Raw genomic sequence first — 13,211 nt, 5'->3', positions numbered from 1 at the left:
GAAGTTTTCAATATCTTATGGTTTTCAGTACTACAAACTCTTAACTCACCTTACTTCTTACATCAATCTTACTTAGAATGAAGAAAATCTTTAGCACTTTCTTTGTCCCCTTTGCTATGCACATTATTATAATTCAAATTTACTTCCAGCACAGTAATCTATTTAATGGAATGTGTTCTCCATTGACCTCTTTTCCCTCCTGACATTTATAAGTCCCTTCCTACAAGCTTAATGACTTAGCAGTACTTCTGGCATGTTCTATCTCTTCTCCCTTTGCCTCTGAAATGCACTTTATCTCCATTAATTATTTTCTAAGTTTAGATAAGCAATATGTAATGGGTTAGGTGGGGGTGAGGTGGGGATATGTGCTAGATTTGAGGAGTCATGACATCACAAGGACTGGGCAGCTGAGAGGGAGTGTGTTTTTCTACTAGCAGAAATAAGTAAAGATATATATATATATATATATATATATATATATATATATATATATATATATATATATATATATATATATGTATGTATGTATTATGGTGAAATGCTTAAAAAATAATGTGCTTCATGGAGGAGAGGTGAGGAGGCTTCAGAAATGGCCATTAATTCGTAGCCACTTGTCAACAGTGGTTTATTTAAACATGTGTTAGTCATTTATAATCTAAAATAACTGCCTTGAGGTACTTGGGAATTTTTCTTTCAAAATAGATTTCTCTTTAGAGGTGAAAAAAAAATGTCTGGTGAACCTTTTCAATGAGCTTCTAACCAATTAGAATGAATATTCTACACTGAAATTTTGTGACTTTGGTTAGCATTACTTCCTGTTTGTGAAAGAGGAAAGGAATGTAAAAGGCTGCAAAAGCTGCTCACATCTTCAAGTTTTCTTTAAATATTGACTTTGTGTAAGTATAAGCACATGAGTTTTTTTTTTTTCTTGTTTTATGTAAAATGTTTTTAAAAGTAAGAAGAGTAGGTGCTTGGCAAGCTGTGATTATTTTTTATCAAAGCAAAAATATTTTAAAAGTAACTATTACTATTAAAGTAATAGCCCCAATGTATCTAGAATTGTCTTGCTTTTTACTTATTCCCTGTGGCTTAACTGGCATTATGCAAACTGTTACAAATCTATTTTAAGGTCATATACTTTATTAGGAACAGGAATAGGAATTTGGCTGGAAGAATTTATATTTAGAGGGTATTTTTTTTTTTCTATTACTGTAAAGTTACATTCCTCAGAACTGCTTTAGGCAAAATTTTTCTTATGCAAGCCCCATGTGCTAACACTTTTTGGGCCACTTCATGAATTGGTTTTGTATCACATTTAAATGCAACTAATGAAAACAAATACAGAGCATTTGGTCTGATGTCTCCTTCAGGTTGAGCCTAGGGTCTTATGTATGCTAAGCAAATGTTCTAACATCAAACATACCTGCTGCCCTAGTAGTATTTTTAAAAGCAAGGTTGTATCTTTGCCCATATGTATAAATTTAAAATGTGGGCCACAGAATATTGGCTATACATAAGACTAATTAATTTACTTTTAGTACTAAGTTCTCATAGTTTCTAGATTACAGAAATTAGCATTGGGAAGTATAACCTGGGGCAGAAACTATAGAAAACATGACCTTGACCTGCTTGAAGCTATATAGGCTCAGTTACATAACCCTTGGCTCCTACAAGTAGGCACCAATGAATATCTAGCGGCCACAGAAAGTGGAGTCTGGCATCTCTCTGGGGGATGTCTAATTATGAACCTATTGTGTAAGAAAAATTAATTCTTAGGAGATCATTTGAAAAGAAACAATACTAATCCTGTGACTAACTAAGTAACAGTAAATAGCAACTTTTGGAGTTGTCAATCAGGAGGATGAAATAGAAGGGCATTGCTAAGAATTGAAGCCAGGATCATTTGCATGCTAGGCAAGAACTTTACCATCAGCTGCATTCTTCTCCTTGAACTAGAATGTATTTCCTTTTCTAACTCATCCCTAGCTTTCTAATAACCACCACCACAACAACAACATGTACACAAACAAAATAAAACTAGCAAACAAGAAAAGCTACAAATAAACAAATAAACAAACAAAACAAATAAAGCTTTTCATGCTTCATTTACCAAGGTAAAGTAAGCTCATAGTATACATACACCTGCAGACAAGTATAATAATAAATATGTCATTGACATACACTCCACAGATGTTAAAATAGAAATCCTGAGTGCTTTTAGAGCACCTACTCAATAAATACATCTTTCTAGTTTAATGTAATATTGTCATCTTTCCAATTAACCAGTGACTGTAGATCTCTGCACATATTTCAGAAGGATAGAACCAAAAGTTTCTGTTATCCAAATAAAAAGCACATGATTTCTACTTGTAAAGAGAGTTTATATATGCTATGTCAGAAGTCAAATCAGATGCATGAGTGCACAAACACACACACACACACACACACACACACACACACACACACACACAAATGTGTTCATAGATGTATGTATGCTTACACAATGGGTGAGATGGGTGAGTGTAAATATATATATGTATGTGTGTATACATATATATGTTTGTGTGTGTATATGTATATAATTATACCTCAGATCTTGCAGTTTCACTTCAGAATGCACTGTGAATGACCTGTTTCTACTGTTGAGTATTACACTATCTTCCAGTTATGTCAGTTTCAGTCAAATGTTAACAGGGCTTTGATCCTCCCTTTACTGTGTGAATTTGCCCCCCCCCCCCTTACTTTTCTAAGTTGTAGACTCTATGGAATTCTGCTTGCAAGACATCCTGACTTCATTGATATTGGTGTTGCATTTGAAGAGTTTAAATGTTCCTTGACTGTCATAAACAAGTAAATGCATTGTTATTCTAAATCACATGGATTTTTTTTCCCATACTAAGTCAGGAAATGGATGAGACTGAGCTGCGGAGCTTGACCACCCTCTCTTCTTCATTGTGCATTGCAGGAGCATCCATCATTAGGCCAACTTTCTGAAAAGTTAATAGACAACAACATACATGCCATTTTTGCAGTTCAAGGAAAGCAGTTTCATTGGTACAAGGTATGTTCTCATCTGCAACATCAATGTTGAAATGCTTGGGTTGGTTGAAGTGAGAGCAGTTTTTAGAAGTGGAAATCTAGATGCTGGAATTGGGACCCACCATGTAAATTTAATGATGCCTCAGTTAAGGTGAACTTTATAGTATCTTATGTTAGCATTTAGGTGCATTTTCTATCCAGGACACCTAAAACTATGACATCTGGGCATCGAAAGCTGTATGAGAACTACACTCAGTATGCACGGGAACAGCTCAACACCTAAGCTGGTACTGAATACAACAATAATGGAAGACTTTCATCAGATGGAAGTTTGTCATACTCCAGCTCTGTCCCTTTCGTGCTAGTATCATGGATCATGGCCATGTCCTTAGAATAAGCTAAGACTGGAGAACAGCAGCTGTCTTTTTTGCTTTTAATTTATTTAATTTTTTGAGAATTTCAAACGTAAGCACTGTATTTACATTATTTCTACTCTCTTCCTCTCTTCAGCTCTCATATGCCTCCAACTCCAACATCCCCTCACAAATCAATAACCTCTTCCTTATTATTGTTAATTATATGCACATATATGCATATATACACATTATATGTCCTGCTTTTTAAGTGTTGCTTTTATGTACATGTGTTCAGGTCTGACTTGAGATTGGTTAATTTACTAAGACCTGTCAGAGACTCATCCTTAGAGAAAAGTGAATCTCTCTCTTGTAGCCTTTGATTGCCTATAGCTTTTCCCCTAACAGTGGGGCTCTATCATAATGCTTCTAACCTTGATGGTATGTCGATTGATGTCATCATTACACAGGCCATGTTTAGTCAGCCATATTGTTGAGATTTCATGGGTATAGCTTTACTTCCATGTCTAAAAGACACTATCTGCACTACACTATCTGGTTCTTCTTTCTTACAATATTTCTGTAAATACCCAGTTTTTCCTCCTGACCCCAGGATCCCAGAATAATGATTCTGAAACTCAAATAATTTTACAAATACCTAGGTAATAATCTTTGGCTGTTTCTCAACTAGCTCATAACTTAATATCTCATTTGTTCTAATCTAATTTCTGCCATGTGGCTGCTCTGTAGCTGCTCAGCTCCCATGCTTCTGATCTCCTCCATTTTTTTAGGCCAGCTCCTGCCTGTCTCTATCCCAGAATCCTTTCCACCTTTCAGATGTCCCACCTTATATTCTACTCTTTCCTATAGGCCATAGGTTTTTTTTTTTTTTTTTTTTTTAATTGACAAGTAATACATAAAACCGTATGGTACACAAGAGATTCTCTCAACATAATTCTGTCCCTTCTTCCATGATTTTCCCTGAGCCTTGGGTTTAGGGATTGTATTGTAGATGCATTGATTTTATTCAATGGCACCAACATATGTAGCTTTGGTCAAGACTATGAAGCAAAGCACCAACAGAAGCCATGAAAGTAACTGAGCCAATCAATGACTTACACATGAAAAATAGTTTCTTAGCTTCTCAGAAGCCTTTGATGTGTGTGAGGCTTACAAGCAAAGCAGACATTGTGCAGCAGTAGCAATCTGGAGATGCTATGAAGCTCCCAACAGAGAAGTGTGCTGTGCCTGTGGCATTTCTTTCCTCTCCGTCTTTGAGTGCCTCTTCCCTTGCTTATTTCCATGAGGTCATGATACCTTAGTTGTCATCTCATCACTCAGCCTTTGTCTCCTTTACAATTCTACTTCTTCCTTCTACTTTCTATTATGAATTTCTCAAAGTAGCCTATCTGCTTTACCTTCATTCATTCATTCATTCATTCATTTATTCAGCCCTTTGAACAGCCACATTTTCTTTTGACTCCAGCAAGTGCTGGAACCCATTTCCACCTTCTACAAAGCTGATGTTTCCTTCTCTAGTTTACTTTATACCTAATAAAGTTGCTATCAACTGAAAATGTCACTTGAAGTGTATCACTACTTCCATTTGAAATCTATGATGAAAACTTTAAGTCCATGATCCCTAAAATGTATGCAGACACCATGGAATCAGTCATTTTTTAACATTATAGGGAATTAATATTCACATGAGTTAGTTCTAGCCCAAACTGAATGGTGAAGCCACTAGAAAAATGGCACAAACAGCTGCTATTTGGTGAGTACCTATTTTCAAATACTGAGCTTAAAAACATCCATTCTTCTAGTACTTTCAGCTACACATAACAAAGGAAGCATTGTGAACATGTGTCTTTTAAGATGAACAAACATTTAGAGAGGTTAAAAGCTTGCCTGGTTTTCTAATAACTCAAATTCTGGGCTCTTAACCTCTATATTAAGAGCTGACCCTCACATTCTATGCAGCTTTCTGTGTCATTTGCCTCTTGTCTTTCCTCTGCTTATTGTTTCTTCATGTGTTATTGGCACCAGGGTTTCTCCCTCCTTTTGTACATCTGGCATTGACTGATAAAATACAGAACCATGTTTGTTATTAACTGACTTGTGTACAAAGGAAGAATCACTGGGCTCTCCAAGCCTGGATTCTGCTTAGAGTTCCAAGTCACCTACTCTAAGAGGGATTTTTTTTTTAATAAACCATGTTTATCTGGTTTATCTGTGCTATCTCCAGGTTAACTCTCTATCTGGCTACTGAGAAAATCCACTGAAGTCACAAAGATATTCATAATACTCCCTAAAGCAAAATGTTATGTTTTTCAACATCTAAGTTTCTTATATGGCATAGGAGATCATAGGGCCTCTGTTTATCACTCTGTCCTCATTCCTGACTGTTTTCTGCCTTGCACTTTTCCTTTTAGCTGTATGTCTAATTGTTCTATGCACATACACACCCATCAGGCTGTACCTATTCTGGGTGCCCTAGTTCTTTGTCTGTACCCACCCCAATTCAGAAGACATTCTTCCTCATTACCAACTTATCTCTTGCTCATCATTTAGACAAAGCATTTAAGTAATTTTTTCAGGGGAACAGTCCATGACAATGTTCCCCAAACTGAAATGCTTGCTGGGGTCTCTCCTCATAGTACCTGGGCAAATCTCCACTGAATAGTGTATATTGTGCTTTGTGAAATTGCTCCTTAAAGACTGAAACTGTGTGGCCTATTAATTTAACATCTCAAGTGTTCAGTCAGAGTTTGACACATGGATTTTAAAATCACTAAATCTAACAAATGAATTAAAGCATTAACCTTGATGCTTTCACACTCTGCTTTCCCGTTGCAATCCTGTTCCTATCACTCTTCACTCTAATAAGACAGACTTCCTTTGGGGTAGACCTTGAAACCATCGCTCATTCTCACGTTCTCTTAAGAGATACCTAGAATCTCATCAACTCTGTGAAGCTCACATCTTAACTATGACCTTCCATCTGGTCCAGCATGTTGCAACATGTCATTTCACAGAACAAGATTTATATTAAGCATTTACATATGTCACATGGGGACAGAGTTTAGAAGCTAAAAGACTGGGAATGCTGCTTAAATAATATTAAAGCATTTGAACATTGTAGTCACATTCTGAATAATTTGCAAGTGCTGATTTTGGATCTCTAAATGGAGAAAAAGAACATAGAACTTCATCAACATATTTGCTCTCAGAACACTTTTCATGTTAAAAATAGTTTAGAAAATGCTGGACTAAATTTAATTAGATTTGAGGTCATGTAATTCAGGACATACCATACTCATTTACACACAAGACCACACACACTGATTCTTCTTCTCTTAGCTTGCTTGTGGTTTTTGTCATTTTTTTTCATTCATATAATGGCTTGCCTTTCCGATGAATATAAAATGTTTAATGTCTTGATTGCTCATTGTTTGCATTTTACCATCATATTATGCACCCATGACTCATGTGTTTTACAGGACCTTCTGCCCCTTTTGCCTGGTGCCATTGCTGGTGAAATAGAATCCAAAGCTGCAAATCTTAATAATTTAGTAGTAGAAGCCTACAAGGTATGTATGTATGTACAGCCTATAAACTTTTCTACAAGTCAATTTTTACCACCATTTTTGTGACAAAGTACAAAGCAGCACTACCCCACGTTTCAACGAGTAACAGAAAGAATGTAAGACTAGGAATTTAGAGCTGAATTAGCACTGGATGGACCACAAACTAGCGATAATGTCTGATGCTCAAAGAGATGTGTCTGTTCTTTGTGCCTCACTTGTCCCACAGACAGGTGAAGTAAGATTGATCCAGCCATCCAAGTTTTTTTCCAGATTGAGTGTTCAGTGAGTTACAACTTTGGATTGCTTCCTATATCAGAAATTTGGCAAAAGCAAAACGAAAACACTGTGCTGTTATTTAAAGAACAACCTGCATGGGTAAATGGACTCATTGGGCTATAGAGATTACTAAGAGGGTTTTGTAAAAGTATTTATGATCAATCAGTGTAGTGCTCCATGATCAATGTAGTGCTCCAGTCAAGTATCATTAAAAACAAGCCAAAGTTTTGCTTTCCCAGATGTTTTCTTGGATGGTTATTTAAGTTGTCATCTGTCCTGTAAAGAATAGGTGCAAAAAGTTTTAAGGGAACATCTGGTCTCCCAAACTGGATCATGTCTGCATTAAAAGGCTTTATTAAAACTTGCTAATGCTGACTTCTCTTTTCGCTCTCCATACACCATTTCACTTAATCCACACACCTGCTCCATCGGGCAGCAATTAGGAGTCCCATTGTGTATTCAGGAACAGAAATGTTGGAGAATTAACCACAGTCCACACAGCTAATAAACAGAGGCAGCAGGATGAAATCCCAGGTGCTACTCCATGCCTCAGCTGCTTCCAGCTGTACAGCCTGTTTATCTTTTGTCCTTTGATTTTTTTTTTTCTATTAAACAGGTGTCAAAAGCTATGCTTTATCCTTCCATGGACTTATTGGCCAGTTATAATGCCTGGCTTCTCCAGATTTTCTGCCTGCCTGCTTGCTTGACATTTAGGATTAATGTTGTCTGAGCCACAGAGCTGTGAACCCCTCAGGCAGCCTTATTAACTAACTGTCTTTGGGCAGCACCTGTTTACAACTCGGGTTCAAAGAGGGAGGAAGCAGACATAGCACAGAAAATGAAGAAATTGTTTAAATGTATTCTTCTTTAAATAAATTAAGTCTTGCTACATTTGTTTCTGCAGAGGAATTTTTAATGTCTGAAAACTACAGAGAATTAAAATGAACACAAATATCTTAAATTAGACCTTTTCATTTTTATTGGTTATTTTATTTATTTACATTTCAAATGTTATCCCCTTTCCCAGTTTCCCTTTCACAAACCCCATTCCCCTCTTCCCTCCTCCCTCCATTACCTCTGTAAGGGTATTTCTCTACCTACTCACCCACTCTTGCCTCAGTTCCCCTATCCTGGCTCACCAAGCCTCCACAGGACCAAGGGGCCCTCTTCCCAGTGATGCAAAATAAGTCAGTCCTCTGCTACATATCCAGCTGGAGCGATGGATACCCCCGTGTTCCCTTTGGTTGATGGTTTAGTCCTTGGGAACTCTGGGGGAACCTGATTGATTGATATTGTTCTTCCTATAAGGTTGTAAACTTAGCTCCTATAGTCCTTGCCCTAACTTCTTCACTGAGGTCCCCACACTCATTCCAATGTTTGGCTGTGTACATCTGAATCTATATTGGTCTGGCTCTGACAGACCCTCTCAGGAAACAGCTAGAACGTTCTCCTGTCAGTAAGCACTTTAAGCATCAGCAATAATGTCTGGGTTTGATGTCAGCAGATGGAATGGATCCTCTGGATGGCCTTTTCTTTAGTTTCTGTTCCACTCTTTGTCCATGCATTTCCTTTTGACAGGAGGAATTCTGGATAAATATATTTGAGGTAGGTGGGTGGTCCCATCCCTCAACTGGGGGGCATGTCTATCCACTGGATAGGGTCTCTAAAGCTTCTATCACCCCTTTGTTGGGTATTTTGGCTAATGTCCTCCCTGATGGGTCCTAGAAATCTCTTGGGTCCCTGGTATCTGGGCTAGCTCCAGTTACCCCTATTCCACTGCTGCACCCCTACTTTCAAATTCCTGACCCTCTGTACTATTCCCCCATCTCTACCCATATCTGAACTGCCCCCCCTTTTCCATCCCCTTTCTCTCTCCCTCCCAGATCCCTCTCTCCCTTTTCTTCCCAGAGATTATTCTGTCCCCCCTACTGAGTAGGACAGTAGCATCCAAACTTTGGTGTGATCTTTCTTCTCGGGTTTCATATGGTCTGTGAGTTGTATTGTGGGTATTCCAAGCTTCTTTTTGGCTAATAGCCGCTTGTCAGTGAATACATACCATGTGTGTTCTTTGTGACTCAGTTACCTCACTAAGGATGATATTTTCAAGTTATATCCATCTGCCTAAGAATTTCATGAAGTCATTATTTTTAATAGCTGAGTAGTACTTCATAATATAAATGTACCACATTTTCTGTATCCATTCCTCTGTTGAAGGACTCATGGGCTGTTTTCAGCTTCTGACTATTAAAAATATGGCTGCTATGAACATAGTGGAGCAGATGCCTTTATTACATGTTGGAGCATGTTTGTGTATATGCTTAGGAGTGCTATAGCTAGGTCTTCAGGAAGTACTATGTCCAATTTTCTGAGGAACTGCCAGACTGATTTTCACAGTGGTTGTGCCAGCTTGCAATCCCCCCAACAATGGAGGAGTGTTCCTCTTTCTCTACATTCTCACCAGCATCTGCTGTTACCTGAGATTTTGGTCTTAGCCATACTGATTGGTGTGAGGTGGAATCTCAGGGTTATTTTGATTTGCATTTTCCTGATGACTAAGGATGTTGAACATTTTTAAAGTGCTTCTCAACCAGTTGAGATTCCTCAGTTTAGCTGTTTAGCTCTACACCCCATTTTTAATAGGGTTATTTGATTCTCTGGAGTCTAACTTCTTGAGTTCTTGTATATATTAGATATTAGTCCTCTGTTGGATTCAGGATTGGTAAAGAACTTTGCCTAATATGTTGGTTGTTGTTTTGTCCTATTGAGAGTGTCCTTCACCTTACAGAAGCTTCAATTTTTTGAGGTCCCACTTGTCAATTATTGATCTTATAGCATAAGCCATTGGTGTTCTGTTCAGAAATTTTTTTTTCTGTGTCAGTGTGTTTGAGGTACTTTCCCACTTTCTCTTCTATTAGATTCACCACTTTATGTGGAGGTCCTTGATTCACACAAGGAGGGAAACTACACCCAAGAAAAAGCAAGAAACTAATCTTTTCACAACAAACCTAAAAGAAGAGAACCATAATTCCACCTCTAACAACAAAAATAACATGAGTCAGCAATTATTGGTCCTTAATATCTCTCAGCATTAATGGACTCAATTCTCCAATCAAAAGACATAGACCAGCCCGCCAGATACATAAAAAGGACTCAGCATATTGCTGCTTACAGCAAATGGCCTCAGTGACAAAGACAAACATTACCACAAAGTAAAAGGCTGGAAAAATATTTCTAGGCAAATGATCCCAAGAATCAAACTGGAGCAGCAAATTAAATCTCTTACTATCACAAAAGTATTGTTAGATTACAGGGCTGGAGAGATAGTTCAGTGGTTAAGAGTACTTGCTGTTCTTCAAAGAATGGAAGTTCAGTTCACAGCAGCCACAAAGTAGCTTAGAACTATGTCTAACTACAGTTCCAAAAGATCTATAATTACCCTCTTTTAGCCTATATGAACATTGCATACACTTACATACATGCAGGCAAGCATTCATATACATTTTTTTAAAATGTTAGATCCATGGAATTTTGTATCCAGCAAAGCAAAACTTACTTTCAATTCATTCCTATCCATAGATTGTTCTTAAGAGTCATCTGATGAAAAGGGAGTTTATGCAATTAGTTCTTTTAATTACTACAGTGTATCCATTTTATTAACCTGAAATGTGTAAATTGGCTTCTATTCAATTGTGTTTGTTTCATAAGCCCAATTAGCACTGGAATCTTGATCCTGCAGCCTCAGCCTCCCCCAGTCCTAGAATTATGATCACATATCACCACACCTAGCATTTTTAAAACCTTTGTGTCAGACTTATGGAAAGTAAGCTAGAAGTGAGACTTTGTCTCCAACAAAAAAGCAAGCAGCATGTATTTTGCCATGTGCGGATATGTGACTGTGTTAGCCTACTATGGTTCTGTGTAACCTGGCAGTGGAAAAATAATAGTGGACTCAACAAAAACTTATTTTGGCTAAGCTGATCTCCTTGAGATTCTATTACTATTAATTTTATGTGTGTATGTCTCCAAAACTCTTTTAGAATTATATTTTGTTTTAAAATTCAGACAGAAACAATTCATAATTCATTGAAGTATTATTTTTTGAACAACTTTATTTTAAAAAACAAAGATAAATGAACAATTTTTAAGCATTTTTGCATAAAAGTATACGAATATATTTTTGTCAGTGCTTGGCTTTTTTTTTTTCCAAAGGTTTGATAGTGTGCATTAAGGTCTTACTAGTTATAATGAGTAAAAAGTACATGTAAAACAGGATGTAACCCGGAATTAGTCAAAGTTTTCTTGGTGTATAAGGATTGAGCATTATTTTTTTTCTTGAACTTCACGCAGCCTGTGAGTTGTTTCTGGGGTGTTCAGAGCTTTCTGGGGTTAGTATCCCATTATCAGTTACTGCATACTATGTCTGTTCTTTTGTGACTGGGTTATCTCACTCAGAATGAGATTCTCTAGATGCAACCATTTTCTTAAGAACTTTGTTAAGTCATTGTTTCTGATAGCTGAGTAGTACTCCATTGTGTAAATGTACCACAATTTTTGTATCCATTCATCTACTGAAGGACATCTGGGTTCTTTCCAGCTTCTGGCTATTAGTCATTGAAGTATTATACATCCACAAAAAAAGGGTCTTTCCCAACAACTCTTAGACATGAAATAGCATCTGTCCTAGCACCTCTCAGACAGGAAAGATGAAGTTTAACAGTTTAACAGAACCTTGATTTGTAAAGCAAAGAATAGAAAATATTGTAGAAATTTTTGTAGGAACAGCAAATATGGCTAATGTGATACTATGGAGACATGTATTGACCAAAAAAACCAATGCATATCCAAATTAATTTACACCATTGTAAGGTTCTCCTAGTTTGCCAAAATTATTTGTTATTGCAGTATATGAACTCTTGGGGAGAGAAACGTGTGTGTCTCTGTGTGTGTGTGTGTGTGTGTGTGTGTGTGTGTTCTCACCTACTCAAATAATATTCATGAACTTGAGGAAGCATCTTCTTTAGAGGACATGCTATCAGCATTCCATAATCAATTGTTTATCAGTGAATACCTATCTCCTTATCAAAGATATTGTTGGAGTAAAATTACTCTAACTAAAACATTGGAAGCCTCTCTAAGTCTTTTTCCTCACAGGGTACAACCAACTCTCCTTTCATGGTTGCACATTTCACATCTGTTATTTTTCTTTACAAGTTTAAATCATGAATTTTTGCATGTGCCAGGCTCAGATTTGTGTAACCAAATGAACACATATTTAAAAGACATATTTAAAATAGCTGGTTGCCTTGGAACTGTAAGATTGTGATGGATTGCCTTAGTGTGTGCCCAATGCTAGACATCACACAGTAGATGTTACTGAGTGAGCCTATGAATGACTGTGTAAGTAAGTACATGCATGCATGGTTCTCTACCCTATATGAAGCCCTGCTTTAGAATTAAGGAACAAACGTTATGGATACATGCAAGCGTAGAGTCTTGATAAAAATTAGCCCTTCTTAGAGAACCTTGCATGACAGTGTTTCACCAGTGATTCCTGTGCATAGCCACCATTTAGAAATGCCACCCCCCACAAAAACCATTTCAACTTTGTATTTATAAAACATTATCGTTTCGTGATAGTCAAAAGCATTTGAAATTCAAGGTGTTTTTTTTTTTTTTTTTTTTTTTTTTTTTTTTTTTTTTTTTTTGTCAAAACCATGTTTCCTGCTGTAAATTGTCAGAATTAACTTGTCGTGAGAATGTTTCTTTAAATTTCATCAAGTATCATAGGTATGACTTTGAAAGGTAATCCTTGCCACACTAGATAAGAGAGGTATTTCTATAGGAATTAAAATGTGTAATCATAGATATGTGGAAAAATCAAACCACTTAAACACAGCTGATTATTTAGTATTTCTTGTGTTTAAAATATAATAGGGCTGTTGCAGAGAGCAGCCAT

At 36.9% G+C, this 13,211-nt stretch overlaps 1 protein-coding gene across 1 annotated transcript in view; it reads left to right on the top strand.

The window, feature by feature from the left end:
* ITGB8 (integrin subunit beta 8) overlaps nucleotides 1–13,211 on the top strand; it is a gene marked incomplete at both ends in the record, with an annotated part of 74,565 nt that overhangs the window by 52,331 nt on the left and 9,023 nt on the right. Inside the window, 2 exons of the mRNA XM_080913962.1 lie at nucleotides 2,966–3,061; nucleotides 6,893–6,982. Of these exons, the coding sequence (XP_080770088.1) occupies nucleotides 2,966–3,061; nucleotides 6,893–6,982 (186 nt within the window). The remainder of the gene's footprint in view (nucleotides 1–2,965; nucleotides 3,062–6,892; nucleotides 6,983–13,211) is intronic.

The sequence above is a fragment of the Micromys minutus genome (assembly GCF_963924665.1).
Source record: "Micromys minutus genome assembly, chromosome: 1".
NCBI lineage: Eukaryota > Metazoa > Chordata > Mammalia > Rodentia > Muridae > Micromys > Micromys minutus.
Note: the sequence above shows the minus strand (reverse complement) of the source record. Positions and strands in the feature narration are given on the sequence as shown.